A 19,685-nucleotide genomic window follows, 5' to 3' on the forward strand; every position below is an offset into this window, starting at 1 on the left:
TCCTAGATTTTTCACTCTTGGGAGACTTTTTATTATGGATTCAATCTCGTTACTTATTATTAGTCTGTTCAGGTTTTTGTATGCCTTTTTTTTTTCAAGATTGAAAAATTGCTATTTATTTAAAAAAACTTCTGAATTAAATAGGGAAATGGCAATAACTGGTATATACATTAATTCAAAATATTTTCACTGAGCACTAAATAGTTCACTGAGAATAGTTTCCAATCTTTTCACTAAAAACCCCTTTTAAAGAATGCCTAAAACTGGCCAGGCGTGATGGCTCAGGCCTGTAATCCCAACACTTTGGGAGGCTGAGATGGAAAAATCACGGTCAGGAGTTTGAGACCAGCCTGGCCAACACAGTGAAACCCCATCTCTACTAAAAAATACAAAAAAAAAAAAAAAAAAAAAAATTAGCTGGACATAGTGGCAGGCACCTGTAATCCCAGATACTCAGGAGGTTGAGGCAGAATTGCTTGAACCTGGGAGGCTGAGATTGCAATGAGCCGAGATGGCATCATTGCACTCCAGCCCTGGCAACCGTGTGAGACTCTGTCTCAAAAAAAAAATAAAATAAAATAAAGAAAGGCCGAGTGCGTTGGCTCATGCCTGTAATCCCAGCACTTTGGGAGGCCAAGTTGGGTGGATCACAAGGTCAGGATTTCAAGATCAGCCTGGCCAAGATGGTGAAACCCCGTCTCTACTGAAAATACAAAAATTTAGCCAGGCGTGGTGGCACGTGCCTGTCATCCCAGCTACTCTGGAGGCTGAGGCAGAGAATTGCTTAAACCTGGAGGGACGGAGGTTGCAATGAGCCAAGATCGCGCCATCGCACTCCAGCCTGGGCAACAGAGTGAGACTCCATCACACACACACAAAAAAAAAAAAAAAAAAAAGCCTAAAACTTAGTTTATTTAGGTCTTTAATCAAGAAATCTAAAGCTGCTAATCAGAGTTTTGAATCACCATTAGATGACTAGGCTAACAACCTTGAGGTAATATAATGTGGGTTTTAAAAGCTTTGTTTAAACTATACATTCTAACAGAGGGGATTCATTGGTCTCAGGCAATTAATCACAGGTTCAATGCCAGATACTGTATATACACAGACAAAACAGAGTAATAGCTATCATTTATAAGGATAAATAACATATGGTCCTGGTATATTCAAAGGGAATAATGTCTGATATTTATGGGTGTACAATTAGTGATGGGCAGGGAGACAGATACAAATGACTAACCCACAAGGGAGAACCTAAAAAGGACGATAGAAGAGATAAAAGTCCTGTGCCCTAGGGATGCAGCAGAAAAGATGCTGGGAGGCTTTAGGGACCAGGTGGCATCTAGGTCAGATCAAGAGATGAATGGATGTCAGTGTGTGTGGGAGGGACCTTCAAGGCTGGAGAAAACAAAGTGAGCCAAACACTGAGCCACAGGAGTACTCCCTGCTCAGATGACAGTGAAGCATTTGTTCTGAGTAAAAAGATGTAATCTAATAAAAGACTGCATAAAACACTGGAAAACCTCACGCAATGAGAGCCTGAAACAATGCTTGTATTTCTTAACAGCAATTCAACAGAGTATCTAAAGTGGCCTGTGGAACGAACGAGAGAGCAAAATATCTTCCCAAAGGCAGAGGCGCTGCATGCTCTTGGTGGAGGTTAAGTAGCCAAGGATCGCACCTGCAAGCCCACCTCCACCCTGAGACCCCAGTCCCTTGGAATCAACTCCACAGCAAAAATCTTCCTTAATGGAAAATCTCTCTCTTCCAAAAATGTAAAATAAAAACAATATAAGCAAACAAAACTGAAAACAAAAAAAGATAATCAGAGCAAGCTTTAGCCTCTCATACTTCACCTATGCCCCAACTGCCATGTTACTGAGAACAGGGTCTGCCCCATTACTTAAATGGATTCCTTATTGCAGAACATGACAAAATTTAGCATATCACTGATCCTACTATGTCCCTCCCTATAAAAAAAAAAAAAAAGTAAACCAACACCACACAAAATATAACCTTACCCTGAATAAAAGTCAGCCTCAACCTAAGGATCCTACTGTAATGTGACTACCCTAACCCAGGAAACCTTAATCCTATTCTGACCTATTCACACAAAAAATCCCCATTCTAAGAGCTTTGGACACATTACAAACATGGTTGCATTAGATTCCTCTTCTGAAGTATTCTGAAGTCTTGAAACAGCAAATTTACATATTTTTCTATACTACCACTGAAGGGTAATTATCACAAAAGGCCTACAACCAAAATCCTAATCCCCTGATTCTCAGGCTATTGCAATTTTTTTTCCCTCAGATCAAATAATAGGAAATACACACAAAAAAATGAAAAGTCATACAAACATAAAAACACAGAATCTATAAGTGTCACCACACTGACAGTATTAACTGTGCTAAAGAGAAAAATAATTTGGTTTATTCAAGCTCTGGGCATTTTGTAAAGTACTTAAGACATTAACAGCTTATAAAAATAGTGAAAAAAATTTAGGTGGGAGCATAAAACTAACTCCTTCATTCAAAATCCCAAGTTCACGAGAAGGGATTTGTGGCTAACTGTCTGCACAGGGCGGCCTCAGACACCAGCCCAATCTTGGGCTGATGGCCTTGACCTTTGTGCTCAGGTCAGCTTCTGGGGTGCAGGGATGTTGGCAGATGCCTGCTTGAGGTACACGGAGGAGCCCTGAGGGCTGCTGGCTGGTGTTCTGTGCTGCACATTTGATGCCCTTCAGCCCCTGTTGCCAATGCCTCAGCTTTGTCAAGTGCTTCTGGACAGTGTGTGTTTCTGTTGTAATTCATTCCTTAGTTCTGAGATATCCTCTTTGGTAACTTGCTCTGGTGTCTGGACAAATAATTGCAATCGTTTTCTGTAGGAAAACATTCTGCCTGTGTTGCAATATCCAGAAACTCCTAGATATACTGATCAACACCAGTTTAAATGTTTTCCTGATCAATGCCATTGACATAGTCCTCACTCACCAGAGAAGCTAAGCAAGCCTTGAAAGATGACTCCAACTCATTCACCCGGTACTGTTAGAAGGTCTCAGAGTATCTGGTGCTGCCTGAAGAAGTGAAGCCTGGCCCCGGAGCTCCAGTGTGGGTGGTGGGATCCCTGGTAGCTGCTAAGAGAACATATCACCTAGTGGAGCCACCATGTCTTGAATAGCCTGTATTTCTTTATGATTCAATCTTGTTATATAAAATGCATCTAGGAATTTATTCGTTTCCTCTAGGTTTTCCACTTTGTTAGTGTGTAGTTGCTTATAAGAGTCTCTAATGATCCTTTGCATTTTTGTGGAATCAGTTGTAATGTTTTCTTTTTCATTTCTAATTTTATTTATTTGAGCTTCCTCTTTGTATTGTTGGTTAGTCTGGCTACTGGTTTATTGATTTTCTTTATCTTAAAAAAAAATAAAACAAACAAACAAAAAAAACACACAACTTTCCCTGTGATTGTTTCCTTGTAGATTTTGTCTCTATTTTGTTTTATTCTGCTCTGATCTTTATTCTGTCTTCCTTTTACTAATTTGGGGTTTGGTTTTTCTTTCCTTGAGGTGTCTCATTAGGTTATTTGAAGTCTTTCTGCTTTTTGACTCTAGTTATTAATTGTTACAAATTTCCCTCATGGCAATGCTTTTGTTGTATCCCATAGGTTTTAAGATGTGTGTTTCCAACATTTTTTACTTGAAGAAATGTTTTTATTTCCTTCTTAATTTCTTCATTGACCATCATTCAGGAATATGTTAATTTCCATGTATTTGTAGTTTCTAAAGTTCCTCTTGTTATTGATATGTAGTTTTATTCCATTGTTGTCTGAGAAGATACTAGATGTGATTTAAATTTTTTTTTTTTTTTTGAGATGGAGTCTCGCTCTATCGCCCACACTGGAGTGCAGTGGCGGATCTTGGCTCACTGCAAGCTCCACCTCGTGGGTTCATGCCATTCTCCTGCCTCAGTTTCCTGAGTAGCTGGGACTACAGGTGCCCACCACCACGCCCAGCTAATTTTTTGTATTTTTACTAGAGACGGGGTTTCACCATATTAGCCAGGACGGTCTTGAACTCCTGACCTTGTGATCTGCCCGCCTCAGCGTCCCAAAGTTCTGGGATTACAGGCCTCAATTTTTAAAAATTTGTTGAGGCCAGGCTTGGTGGCTCATGCCTGTAATCCTGGTGTTTTGGGAATCTGAAGCTCCTCAAGTGGGAGGATTCTTTGAGGCCCAGAGTTTGAGACAAGACTGGGCAACATAGTGAGACACTGTCTCTACAAAACGTTGAAAATTAACTAGGCATTGTGGTGTGCACCTGTAGTCCTTATTACTTGGGAGGCTGAAGAGGGGATCATTTGAGCTCAAGAGTTCAAGGCTGCAGTGAGCTATGATAACAGCACTGCACTCCTGCCTGGATGACAGAGCGAGACCCTGTCTTTAAAAAAAAAAAAAAGTTGAGACTTGTTTTGTGGCCTAATGTATTAGGTTTACCCTGGAGAATGTTCCATGTGATGATGAGAAGAATGTGTGTTCTATAGCTGTTGGATAAAAGATTCTGAAATATCTGTTAGGTCCATTTGGTCTAAAGTGCAGTTTAAATCCAATGTTTGTTGATTTTTCTGTTTAGATGATCCAATGCTGACAGTGGCGTGAAGTTCTCAATAGTTATTGTCTTGGAATCTTTATTTTATATAGTATTTGCTTTATGTATCTGAGTGCTCTGTTGTTGGATACATATATATTTAGAGTTGTTATCTACTCTTACACTCTGATAGCATTTTTGCTATGAAGTGAATCTCCTGGGTTGGATGTTATATTACTTGGTATTTCATGTCTTTGGATCAGGCATGAGTAATAGTGCTGGCTGAGCCTTACAGGACTAGAAAGGCAAATCCATGTTTGGAATAAATCCAGGTATTTATCCCTGTGAGGCTGAATCACTGTTTTTTAGAGGCTGGCAGGTGGCTGATGTAGTCAGTTTGTCCCCAGGTAAATAGTTTATTTTCTTGAGGAATACTGTCATATTAGGGACTCAACTTTCTGCTGATACATGCTGGGTAGTTCTTGGCAATTTTTTTTTTTTTTTTTTAGATGGAGTCTCGCTCTGTCACCCAGGCTGGAGTGCAGTGGCGCGATCTTGGCTCACTGCAAGCTCCACCTCCCGGGTTCACACCATTCTGCCTCAGCTTCCCGAGTAGCTGGGACTACAGGCACCCGCCACCACACCCGGCTAATTTTTTGTATTTTTAGTAGAGACTAGGTTTCACCATGTTAGCCAGGATGGTCTTGATCTCCTGACCTCGTGATCCACTTGCCTCGGCCTCCCAAAGTGCTGGGGTTACAAGTGTAATCCCAAATATAATTATGTATTTATATATTATATATATGTGTGTGTGTGTGTGTGTGTGTGCATATGTATTTGTCGAGCTTTCCTGTTCATCATTATATTGTGCATTGCCCATTTAATCAGCACAATCAGTGAAATGAGTTTCTACTTTGTTGCTCCTATTAGGATGTGTTTTTTTTTTAGAATGTTAGAAATGTTGCAGAAACTAATTCAACCTTTTTTTTTTTGTTTTTGTTTTTGTTTAGACAAGGTCTCACTCTGTTGCCCAGACTTGAGTGCAGTGGTGTGGTCACAGCTCACTGCAGCCTCAACTCCCCAGCCTCAGGTGATCCTCCCATCTAAGCCTCCCAAGTAGCTTGGACTACAGGCATGTGCCACCACACCTGGCTAGTTTTTTGTAGAGATGGGATTTTGCCACTTTAGCCAGGCTGGTCTTGAACTCCTGCACTCAAGCGATCCACTCAACTTGGCATCAGAATGTGTTGGGATTATAGGCATGAACCACTGTGTCTAATCTCTAATTCAACTGTTTTACTTCACTTCTCCATATGCACATTCTACCAGTGCACTAACTTCATGTTGAGTAAGAAACAGGGAAAAAGTAGCTATGAGTTGCCTTATGTTTCCAATCCCATCTGTGTGATCATTTTCCTGCTCAAAAGGAACTTGAGCAGGAAATGTGTTGACCAGGTTCCTTGGCTGTTTATGCTAAGATGTTGTCTTCTGAATTCAAATCAAATTCTGGGTCCAAATGGACAGTGGTGTCTCTTGGGGCTGTCAGTGTCCCTGATTACTCAGATGTAAATGTGTTTAATACGGAAGAGAAGCACAGAATTCTGGTGAACCCACAATGTATAGTGAAACTCAAAATGAGTATGAGGAAAGTTATGGAAGTTGAAGGGCAAGCATCACAAATACCGTTTACAAAAGGATAGGCATATTGCATGTATCTTCCCTGTGCTGGACAGGGGTTGTGTACAGCTATGTAGGGCACATGTGCATTAAGCTGGCCTTAATTGTGAAGGTTCTGTGGTAATGAATGGTGGAAATGCTATTCATAAGGAAGGATGGGCCATTTCTACACACTCAGATGGTCTGTGGCTGGGAGCATGGCAGAGGCAATCTTGGGCATCCATGGAGATGTTCCTGTATCATTTTTCAGGATCCCAGATTTTCCTCACAAAGGGTCTGACCTCTACAAAATAGACATGCATTGGCTAAGCATTCCAACATCTGTAGAGCTCTGCCACTGTAACTACAAGGCCTTCAGCCTACATATTTGGGCAATGATTCTGCCTTCTATCCAAGAAAATAAAGGCCTCGTAAGCACTCATCAAGGAGTCCTGGTTTACTTAACCACTGTTTGCTAATGGCTGAATGACGTCTTCAATTTCTCAAGGTCCTTCTGCAGGTGGTAATGCAGATCAGCGATAATCAGTCTACTCCGCTCTTTGTAGGCACTTTCTCTACATTTTCTAAGGCCTGCATCATCACACATGCCACAGCATTCTCTATCATTGAAGCATTTTCTCAGGAAATCACCTGTGAAATATTTTGCAGCTAACCACCTACCTGTGCCCCACTAGCCAACCTGCTTTACTCCTGCCAGGCAGGTGAGTGGTCCCCAGATCCCTATTTTACCACCTGTTTTGTCAGACTGTTCTTGGTATCACTGTGTTGGAGGGAGTTCTCTGCAAAGACCAAGATGGGACTGCATGTACAGAGATTTTATTTCAAGATATGATTGTGAGAGAATGATGAGGGGAGCAGTTACTTAGTCTATTTGAGCTGTTATAACAAAATACCACTGGCTAGGAAATGTATAAAGAGGACTTTATTTTCCCAGAGTTCTGGAGGCGAAGTTCATCATCAAAATATCAGTAGGTTCAATTGTCTGTTGAGGGCTCATGTCTGTTTCTAAGATGATGCCTTCATGCTGCATCTTTTGGAAGGGAGGAGCATTGTGTCCTCACAGAGCAGAAAATAGAAGGGCCACAGGACAAACTCCCTCTATCAAGCCTTTTCATAAGGGCACCTGATCCCATTCACAAAAACTCTATCTTCATGACTTGACTTAATCACTTCCCAAAGGTCCCACTTCCTAATACTGTCACACTGTTTCAACAGTAAACAGTTTATGTAGCGTTTCAACATAAATTAAGGAGGGGACAAAACATTCAAACCAAGGAAGGCTGGGAGGGCAGCCAGAGGGAAGGAAAGTGCAAGAAGAGGTTTGGTGGAGGTGTCCTAGATTGCCTGCAGTCCAAGGAGGTTGGGGAGATTGTCAGTAACAGACTTCCCTTGGTATCCCTGCTCTGCAGTCACTGGCTAAGAGCAGTCCTTAGAAAAAACAGCCTGGCACAAATACAAGAACATGTGCTCAGTAGGAAAGAGACCATATTTCCCCAATAGCCTAAATAATGCCCTCCCCTCAACTGGCATCTCTGTTCCTTAAACATTGACCTCTTTTCTCCGAATCTCTTGGGGACACATGGGTTGAATTCAGGTTCTCTGTGGCCCTCTGGATTCTGTCTGCCTTTGTTATATCTTCACAAACAAGTTATGCAGCCTCAACTGAAGCTTGTAACAAAGCAAAGTTACTCTCCTGTGTGTGTCCTCTGATGGCTGGTGAGATATGGCTTCAAGATGAAGCCTCACCCACACTCCCTGTACAAAAACCCTTCTCACGTAAGTGTCTAAGTGCTTACTGTAGTCTGACTTATTGCTAAACTTTCGTCCACACTCTTGGCATTCATAAGGCCTCTCTCCTGTGTGTATTCTTTCATGCACAGTGAGGTCTGACTTACTGGTATAGCCTCGCTTACACTCCTGGCACACAAAAGGCTTCTTGGAGTGTATCCGCCAGTGGTGTCTGGTGAGACTTCTCTTCCAGCTGAAGCCTTGTCCACACACATTACACACGAAGGGCTTCTCCCCTGAGTGTGTCCTCTGGTGTGTGAGGAGATTTCCCTTCCAGTTGAAGCCTCGACCACACTACTTGCATACAAAAGGCTGCTTGCCAGAATGTGCAAGCTGGTGTTTCACAAGGTTTGACTTCCAGATAAATCCTTGCCCACATTCACTACAGATGAAAGGCTTCTCCCCCGAGTGTGTCTTCTGGTGGAAGAGGAGAGTTGACTTTAGGATGAAGCCTCGCCCACAATCCTAGCAATTAAATGGCCTTTCCCCTGAGTGTGTCCACTGATGTCTAAGATTTGCCTTCAAACTAAAACTTTTCTCACACTGCTTGCACATGAAGGGTTTCCCTCCTGAGTGTGTCCTCTGATGTATGGTGAGATTTGGCTTCAAGGTAAAGCCTCGCCCACAATCCCTGCAGAAAAAACGTTTCTCTCCCAAGTGTGCCCTCAGGTGCTTGTTATACAAGGACTTATCCCGAAACCTTCGCCCACACTCCCGACATCCATAAGGCTTCTCTTCTGAGTGTGTCCTCTGGTGTAATGTGAAGGTTGACTTTTGGATATGTGGGGAAAAGGAAGAGAGATCAGCCTGTTACTGTGTCTATATAGAAAGAAGTAGACATAAGAGACTCCATTTTGTTCTGTATTTGTGATGCTGTTAATCTGTGACCCTACCCCCAACCTTGTCCTTTGCAAGAAACATGTGTTGCGGTGACTCAAGGTTTAATGGATTTTGGGCTGTGCAGGATGTGTCTTTGTTAAACAAATGCCTGAAGGTAGCTTGCTGGTTAAAAGTTATCACCATTCTCTTAATTTCAACTACCCAGAGACACGTACACAGCCAAAGGTTGCAGGGACCTCTGCCTAGGAAAGCTAGGTATTGTCTAAGGTTTCTCCCCATGTGATAGACTGAAACTATGCTGCCAAAAAGTTTATGGAGATGTTTACATATGCATCTCAAGGCACAGCATTGTCCTTTGAACTTATTCATGTCACAGAGGTTTTTGTTCATATGTCTTACTGCCGATTTCCTCTTTTTTCTTTGATCCTATTGTCCTGCCACTCCCCTGTCTTTAAGATGGTAAAGATAATTATCAATAAATACTAAGGGAACTCAGAGACTGGGGCCGGCGTGGGTCCTCTGTAAGCTGAGCGCCGGTCCCCTGGGCCCCCGCTTTTCTTTCTCTATACTTTGTCTCTGTGTCTTATTTCTTTTCTCAAGTCTCTCGTTCCACCTTACGAGAAACACCCACAGGTGTGGAGGGGCAGGCCACCCCTTCAGGATAAAGCCTCGTCCACAGTCCTTGCACACAAAAGGCTTCTCCTCTGAGTGTGTGATCTGATGTTTCACGAGGGTTGACTTCTGAATAAACCCTTGCCCACATTCTCTACAAACGAAAGGTTTCTCCCCTGAGTGTGTTCTCTGGTGGTAGATGAGAGTTGACTTTTGGCTAAAGCTTCGCTCACAATCCTTGCACACAAAAGGCTTCTCCCCTGAGTGTGTTCTCTGGTGTCTGAGGAGACTTCCTTTCACGCTAAAACTTTGCTCACACTGCCTGCACGCGAAGGGCTTCTCCCCTGAGTGTGTCCTCTGGTGTGTGATGAGGTGTGACTTATTGCTAAAGCCTCGGCCACACTCCTGGCATCTGTAAGGCTTCTCTCCTGAGTGTATTCTCTTGTGCACAACGAAGTATGACTTATTAGTATAGCCTCGCCCACACTCCTTGCACACAAAAGGCTTCTCCCCTGAATGTGCCTTCAAGTGCTTGTTGTATGAGGACTTATCATTAAACCTTCGCCCACACTCCTGGCATTCATAAGGCTTCTCTCCTGTGTGTGTTCTCTCATGCACAGTGAGGTATGACTTACTGGTGTAGCCTCGTCCACACACCTTGCACAGAAAAGGCTTCTCTCCTGAGTGTGTCCTCTGGTGTCTGAGATTTGCTTTGAGGCTGAAGCCTCGCCCACACTCACTGCATACATAGGACTTCTCTCCTGTGTGTGTCTTCTGGTGCAAGAGCAATGCTGACTCATTTCTAAAGCCCTGGTGACACTCCCTGCATGTAAAAAGTTTCTGCCTGGAATGTGCTTTTTTGTGTATGATTACTATCGTCTTCTGGCTGAAGTCTTGCCCACGCTCTGCACACCTGAATGCTCCCCATCTTGAATTTTCTATTCCTTTCAATACTTTGTCTATTTCTGTAGGATTTTCCCTCTGGCCTTGACTAGACTCTATTTCCACTACACTGTTCCTCCTCCTTGAGCTTACTGCATGTCTTAGGGGTGGGCTGGAAAATGCCATGGGCTTAGAGCTTTTTTCTTTCTCTTGACCTTCAGCTGTGTCACTCTGGAAGCTTTGATCAGAAAATTGTAGTTGCTGTTGCCTCTGATGTGCAAGTCCAAGATTCTTGGGCCGCAGGACATGTTCTGCATATATTCCTGGAGAACAGACCAACAATGAGACTGAATCAGTAATGAAAAGTCTTCTATCAAAGAAAAACCTAGGACCCAATTGCTTTACTGCTTAATTCTAGTAAACTCATAGAGAACAACAAACATCAATTCTTCTCAAACTATTCCAAAAACCTGAAGCGGGGCGGGGAGGAATTCTTCCTAACTCATTCTACAAGACCAGCATTATCCTGATACCAAAAACAGACAAGAACACAACAAAAACAGAGAACTACAGGCCAATATCCCTGATGACGCTAAATGGAAAAATCCTCAACAAAATACTAGCAAACCCAATCCAGTAACACAGAAAAGATAATACACCATGACCAAATGAGATTTATCCCAGGTATGCAATCATGATTCAACATACACAAATCAATACTTGTGATACATCACATCAACAGAGTGAAGGACCAAAAGACATATGATCATCTCAACAGATACAGAAAAGGATTTGATATAATTCAAAATCCCATTATGATAAAAACTTTTGTTTTTTTGAGACGGGGTCTCACTCTGTTGCCCAGGCTGGAGTGCAGTGGCATGATCATGGTTCACTGCAGCCTCAACCTCCCAGGCTTACACGATCCTCTCACCTTAACTTCCCAAATAGCTGAACTCCAGGTGCCTGCCTGTAGTCAAGCCACAGGTGCCACTGCCTGGCTAATTTTTGTATTTTTTGTAGAGATGGGATTTCGCCATGTTGTCCAGGAAAAGTACTCCAAAACTTGTCGGATATATGATTATATGAGCTTTCCTACATCATCTGTATAATTTCTAATTTTTCTGATCACTCAGATAATGAGAGTTAAGTTTGCTGATTCTATAAAGTTACAGGGTAACTTACAATGGTGTTATTTTGGCACTACCCACAAACAATCTTCTCATACCTGCACTGAACCAGCTTTGTCATTCTGCCAGTAACCTCACTTATGAGTTAAATAAAATCCTAACATGTACTCCCATTACATTAAACATGCACACTTTCAGAAGTCAGTGGTAGACAAGAAGCCTTTTATTTTAATTAACTGACAGACAAATCAGCAAGCAATTAATATGGGGGCGAGAGAAGGGAGTTGATAATGGACTGAACGTTAGCATCTCCCCCAAACTCATATGTTGATGCCTTAACCTCCAATGTGATGGTATTTGGAGGTGGAGTTGTTGGGAGATAAACAGGTTTAGTTGAGATCATGGGGTGACTATGAGAGGACACAGCAAGAAGGTCGCAGCCTGCGAGCCAGGATGGGGACCCTCACAATGAAGCAAAGGTGCCAGCACCTTCATCTTGGAATTCCCAGATTCTAGAACTGTAAGAAATAAATGTCTGTTGTTTAAGCCTCCCAGTCTATGATATTTTGTCATTTCTATGATATTTGAGATGACTAAGAAACGAGTCTCTTCCCACCTATGCAAACTGAGGGAGTGGCACCGATCATAAATCCAAAAGCAGAGACTTCATACCCATGAAAACACAGACCGGCTCCAAATTTCTCAGTGGATGCCCCCACATTTTTTATGGGGTGGTGGGAAGCAAGGAATGAGAAAGAACTCCACAGTCTGTATGAACCTGCTTTTTTGGGAAACAACAGGACAAAGTCAACAACAATAACCATAAAAAAAAAATCAACCTGCTAATTTTCTGACAGAGAGTATACTGTGTAATTCCACTTACAAGAAGTTCTAAGATAGGTGAAATTAAGGCATATTGAACAAAATCCAAATAGTGATTTTCTCTGGTGGATGTGGGGGCAGGAAATGACTGGAAAAAGGCATAAGAGTACTTCTGGGGTGAAAGTAATTGTTATGTGTTGTCATAGGGGTCCAGATTACATAAAGATATGCATATGTCAAAGCTCACTGAATGTTACACTTAAGATTTATGCATCTTACATAAGTCCTAAGAAGAACCACAAAGAAACATTATAATATTACTTATTGATATGCATGCTGAAGTGTTTATCAGTAAAGGATAATGATGTCTCCAATATTAAAGAGCATCAAAAGGAAGATGGACTTATGGAGAAAGCAATGTACAGCTGAATAAGTAAGTGATAAAGAATATGGAGCACAGAGCTAAATGCTGACTGTAGGTGGTAGACTGACAGGTGTTCATTCTATAAGCCTTTCAACTTTTTAGTATCCACCAAAATATAATTGTTTAACATTTGCTTTACAAAAAAATGCTGGAAGAAAGAAAGTATTATAGGCTGTAAACTCAAAATATACATGCCATGAAATAAGGAAAGTTAAATGATCATTACAGTCACCAAAAATATCTTAAGAACTAATATTAATATTAAATGAAATAGATAATAATATAGTAACTATTATTATGTTTTACAAATGAAATATGATGACCAGGATTTGCTTCAAAATAATCCAGGAATGGGAGATGAGGGTGAAAGTACAGAGGACACAAGATTCCCTGTAAGCCAATAAAATTATAATAATTCTAACCTTGCATGTATTTAATAGTAGGCTAAAATATACAAAGTAGGTCCTACAAAACTTAGTAGATACAGAACAATTCACTATGAATATAGAAGATGTAAAAATCATCTTTTCAAGTATTGGATAGTTCAAACTGCCCTCCCTAAAAAAAATCTGTAAAGACACAGAAGAGTTAAGCAACAACAACAAAAATTTTTATATATAATTGGCCAAGCATGGTGGCTCATGTCTGTAATCCCAGCACTTTGGGAGGCCGAGGCGGGTGGATCACCTGAGGTCAGGAGTTCAAAACCACCCTGGCCAACATGATGAAACCCATCTCAAGTAAAAATACAAAAAAAAATTAACCAGGGGTGGTGGTGAGCACATGTAATCCCAGCTACTCAGAAAGCTAAGACAGGAGAATTGCTTGAACCTGGGAGGCGGAGGTTCCAGGGAGCCAAGATCGTGTCACTGCACTCCCGTCTGGGTTACAAGAGTGAAACTCCGTCTCCAAACAAAACAAAACAAAACAAAACAAAACTTCATATCTTTAAATCTTTGTATCTTTATAAACTTGATCTACGAAGGGTTTCTTAAACAAGACATAAAGAGACTTCTAAGTACTCGAGGAGAACTGCAGCTAAGTAAGGCTAAATCTGTCCACACATCCACTAAATAGGATATAAAGGTCAATAGAAACAGATGACCCTGAAACTGACACAAAACAAGACAGAGAAAACTAAATTTATCATTGTCATAAGCAGAAAACTTAACATCACTTTTTAGCAGTCTCCTGTGGTCTCACTGTGAGGAGTGAGGGAAGCCAGTAAACTAGAATGAAAAGAGAAGAGAGGAAAACAGTGCCTAACTGTGAACTAAAACTGCTCCAAGAGAGAACAAGTCCACCCTAGAGGCAAGAATCATCATCATCATCGTCGTCGAGGCAAGAATCATCATCATCATCATCATCGAGTCCTGATGATCATCATTATCATGATCATCATGAGTCCTGATCATCATCATCATCATCATGAGTCCGGATCATCATCATCACCATCATCATGAGTCCTGATCATCATCATCATCATGAGTCCTGATCATCATCATCATCATCATCATGAGTCCTGATTATCATGATCATCATGAGTCCTGATCATCATCATCATCATCATGACTCCTGATCACCATCATCATCATCATCATGAGTCCTGATCATCATCATCATCATCATGAGTCCTCATCATCATCATCATCATGAGTCCTGATCATCATAATCATCGAGTCCTGATCATCATCATCATCATGAGTCCTGATCATCATCATCATGAGTCCTGATCATCATCATCATCGAGTCCTGATCATCATCATCATGAGTGCTGATCATCATCATCATCATCATGAGTCCTGATCATCGAGTCTTGATCATCATCATCATCATCATGAGTCCTGATCATCATCATCATCATGAGTCCTGATCATCATCATCATCATGAGTCCTGATCATCATCATCATCATGAGTCCTGATCATCATCATCAACATCATGAGTCCTGATCATCATCATCATCATGAGTCCTGATCATCATCATCATCAAGAGTCCTGATCATCATCATCATCATGAGTCCTGATCATCATCATCATCATCATCATGAGTACTGATAATCATCATCATCATCATGAGTCCTCCTCCTCCTCATCATCATCATCATCATCATCATGGGTCCTGATCATCATCATGAGTCCTGATCATCATCATCATCATGAGTCCTGATCATCATCATCATCATCATGAGTCCTGATCATCATCATCATCATCAAGAGTCCTGAGCATCATCATCATCAGTCCTGATCATCATCATCATCATCATGAGTGCTGAGCATCATCATCATCGTGTCCTGATCTTCATCATCATCATCATGAGTCCTGATCATCATCATCATCATTATGAGTCCTGATCATCATCGAGTCGTGATCATCATCATCATGAGTCCTGATCATCATCATCATCATCACCATGAGGCTTGATCATCATCATGAGTCCTGATCATCATCATCGAGTCCTGATCATCATCATCATGAGTCCTGATCATCATCATCATCATCATCATGCGTGTTGATCATCATCATCATCATGAGTCCTGATCATCATCATCATCGAGTCCTGATCATCATCATCATCATGAGTCCTGATCATCATCATCATCATCAAGAGTCCTGAGCATCATCATCACCATGAGTCCTGATCATCATCATCATCATGAGTCCTGACCATCATCATCATCATGAGTCCTGATAATCATCATCATCGAGTCCTGATCATCATCATCATCATCATGAGTCATGATCATCATCATCATCATCATCATGAGTCCTGATCAGCATCATCAAGTCCTGATCATCATCATCATGAGTCCTGATCATCATCATCATCATGAGTGTTGATCATCATCATCATGAGTCCTGATAATCATCATCATCATCGAGTCCTGATCATCATCATCATCATCATGAGTCCTGATCATCATCATCATCAAGAGTCCTCCTCATCACCATCATCATCATGAGTCCTGGTCATCATTATCATCATCATGAGTCCTGATCATCATCATCATCATGAGTCCTGATCATCATCAACATCATCATGAGTCCTGATCATCATCATCATGAGTCCTGATCATCATCATCATCATCATCATCATGAGTCCTGATCATCATCATCATGAGTCCTGATCATCATCATCATGAGTCTTGATCATCATCATCATGAGTCCTCATCATCATCATTGAGTCCTGATCATCATCATCGAGTCCTGATCATCATCATCATAATCATCATGAGTCCTGATCATCATCATCATCATGAGTCCTCATCATCATCATCGAGTCCTGATCATCATCATCATCATGAGTCCTGATCATCATCATCATCATCATCATGAGTCGTGATAATCATCATCATCATCATGAGTCCTCCTCCTCCTCCTCATCATCATCATCATGGGTCCTGATCATCATCATGAGTCCTGATCATCATCATCATCATGAGTCCTGATCATCATCATCATCGAGTCCTGATCATCATCACCATCATCAAGAGTCCTGAGCATCATCATCATCTTCAGTCCTGATCATCATCATCATCATGAGTCCTGAGCATCATCATCATCATGAGTCCTGATTATCATCATCATCATCATGAGTCCTGATCATCATCGAGTCATGATCATCATCATCATGAGTCCTGATCATCATCGAGTCGTGATCATCATCATCATGAGTCCTCATCATCATCATCATCACCATGAGGCTTGATCATCATCATCATCATCATGAGTGTTGATCATCATCATCATCATGAGTCCTGATCATCATCATCGAGTCCTGATCATCATCAGTCCTGATCATCATCATCATCATCATGAGTGTTGATCATCATCATCATCATGAGTCCTGATCATCATCATCATCGAGTCCTGATCATCATCATCATCATGAGTCCTGATCATCATCATCATCAAGAGTCCTGAGCATCATCATCATCATGAGTCCTGATCATCATCATCATCATGAGTCCTGAGCGTCATCATCATCATCATGAGTCCTGATCAACATCATCATCATCATGAGTCCTGATCATCATCATCATCAAGAGTTCTGAGCATCATCATCATCATCAGTCCTGATCATCATCATCATCATCATGAGTCCTGAGCATCATCATCATCATGAGTCCTGATCATCATCATCATCATGAGTCCTGATCATCATCATCATCATCATCATGAGTCCTGATCATCATCATCATCATGAGTCCTCATCATCATCATCATTATGAGTCCTGATCATCATCATCATCATCATGAGTCCTCATCATCATCATGAGTCCTCATCGTCTTCATCATCATGAGTCCTGATGATCATCACCATCATCATCATGAGTCCTGATCATCATCATCGAGTCCTGATCATCATCATCATTATCATGAGTCCTGATCATCATCATCATCATCATGAGTCCTGATCATCATCAACATCGAGTCCTGCTTATCATCATCATGAGTCCTGATCATAATCATCGAGTCCTCATCATCATAATCATGAGTCCTGATCATCATCATCATCATCATCGAGTCCTGATCATCATCATCATCAGTCCTGATCATCATCATCATGAGTCCTGATCATCATCATCAGTCCTGATCATCATCATCATCATGAGTCCTGATCATCATCATCATCATCATGAGTCCTGATCATCATCATCATCATGAGTCCTGATCATCATCATCATCATCGAGTCCTGATCATCATCATCATGAGTCCTGATAATCATCATCATCATGAGTCCTCCTCCTCCTCAACATCATAATCATCATCATGGGTCCTGATCATCATCATGAGTCCTGATCATCATCATCATCATGAGTCCTGATCATCATCATCATCAAGAGTCCTGAGCATCGTCATCATCATCAGTCCTGATCATCATCATCATCATGAGTCCTGATCATCAACATCATCATCATGAGTCCTGATCATCATCATCGAGTCATGATCATCATCATGAGTCCTGATCATCATCATCATGAGTGTTGATCATCATCATCATCATGAGTCCTGATCATCATCATCATCGAGTCCTGATCATCATCATCATCATCAAGAGTCCTGAGCATCATCATCATCATCAGTCCTGATCATCATCATCGAGTCCTGATCATCATCATCATGAGCCTGATCATCATCATCATCATCATGAGTCCTGATCATCATCAACGAGTGGTGATCATCAGCATCATCATGAGTCCTGATCATCATCATGAGTCCTGATCATCATCATCATTATGAGTCCAGATCATCATCATCATCATCATGAGTCCTGATCATCATCATCATCATCCAGTCCTGATCATCATCATCATGAGTCCTGATTATCATCATCATCAGTCCTGATCATCATCATCATCATGAGTCCTGAACATCATCATCATCATGAGTCCTGATCATGATCATCATCATCATGGGTCCTAATCATCATTATCATCATCATGAGTCCTGATCATCATCATCATCATGAGTCCTGATCATGATCATCATCATCATGAGTCCTGATCATCATCATCATCGAGTCCTGATCATCATCATCATCATGAGTCCTGATCATCATCTTCATAATCATGAGTCCTGTTCATCATCATCATGAGTCCTGATCATCATCATCATCATGAGTCCTGAACATCATCATCATCATCATGAGTCCTGAACATCATCATCATCATGAGTCCTGATCATCATGAGTCCTGATCATCATCATCATCATCATCATGAGTCCTGATCATCATCATCATGAGTCCTGATCATCATCTTCATAATCATGAGTCCTGTTCATCATCATCATGAGTCCTGATCATCATCATCATCATGAGTCCTGAACATCATCATCATCATCATGAGTCCTGAACATCATCATCATCATGAGTCCTGATCATCATGAGTCCTGATCATCATCATCATCATCATCATGAGTCCTGATCATCATCATCATGAGTCCTGATCATCATCATCATCATCATGATTCCTGATCATCATCATCATGAGTCCTGATCATCATCATCATCATGATTCCTGATCATCTTCATGAGTCCTGATCATCATCATCATCATCTTGAGTCCTCATCATCATCATGAGTCCTGATCATCATCATCATCATGAGGCCTGATCATCATCTTCATAATCATCATGAGTCCTGATCATCTGCATCATCATCATGAGTCCTGATCATCATCATCATCATGAGTCCTCATCATCATCGAGTCCTGATCATCATCATCATCATCAGGGGTCCTGATCATCATCATCATCATCATCATCATGAGTCCTGATCATCATCATCATCATTCTTGATCATCATCACCATCATCATTAGTCCTGATCATCATCATCGAGTCCTGATCATCATCATCATCATCATGAGTCCTGATCATCATCATCATCGAGTCCTGATCATCATCATCATCATCATGAGTCCTGATCATCATCATCATGATTCCTGATCATCATCATCATGTGTCCTGATCATCATCATCTTGAGTCCTCCTCATCATCATCATGAGTCCTGATAATCATCATCATGAGTTCTGATCATCATCATTGAGTCCTGATCATCATCATCATCATGAGTCCTCATCATCATCATTGAGTCCTGATCATCATCTTCATGAGTCCTGATCATATCATCATCATCATCATCATCATCATCATGAGTCCTGATCATCATCATCATCATCATGGGTCCTGATCATCATCATCATCATCATCATGAGTCCTGATCATCATCAGTCCTGATCATCACCATCATCATTAGTCCTGATCATCATCATCCAGTCCTGATCATCATCATCATGAGTCCTGATCATCATCATCATCATCATCATGAGTCCTGATCATCATCATCATCATGAGTCCTGATCATCATCATCATCATGATTCCTGATCATCATCATCATGTGTCCTGATCATCATCCT

At 41.3% G+C, this 19,685-nt stretch overlaps 1 protein-coding gene and 1 pseudogene across 1 annotated transcript in view; both read right to left on the reverse strand.

Moving 5' to 3' along the window:
- Nucleotides 1–2,442: 2,442 nt before the first annotated feature.
- On the reverse strand, nt 2,443–3,964 carry LOC135965524 (mediator of RNA polymerase II transcription subunit 28 pseudogene; annotated as a pseudogene).
- Nucleotides 3,965–7,169: 3,205 nt separating this feature from the next.
- The window catches only part of LOC135965525 (uncharacterized), a 42,097-nt gene continuing 29,581 nt past the window's right edge, over nt 7,170–19,685 (reverse strand). Inside the window, 3 exon segments of the mRNA XM_074003212.1 lie at nt 7,170–8,050; nt 8,053–8,831; nt 9,555–10,707. Coding sequence (XP_073859313.1) covers nt 7,992–8,050; nt 8,053–8,831; nt 9,555–10,707 — 1,991 coding nt within the window. The 3' untranslated portion in view covers nt 7,170–7,991.

Source organism: Macaca fascicularis, chromosome 10 (genome assembly GCF_037993035.2).
Source record: "Macaca fascicularis isolate 582-1 chromosome 10, T2T-MFA8v1.1".
Classification (NCBI taxonomy): domain Eukaryota; kingdom Metazoa; phylum Chordata; class Mammalia; order Primates; family Cercopithecidae; genus Macaca; species Macaca fascicularis.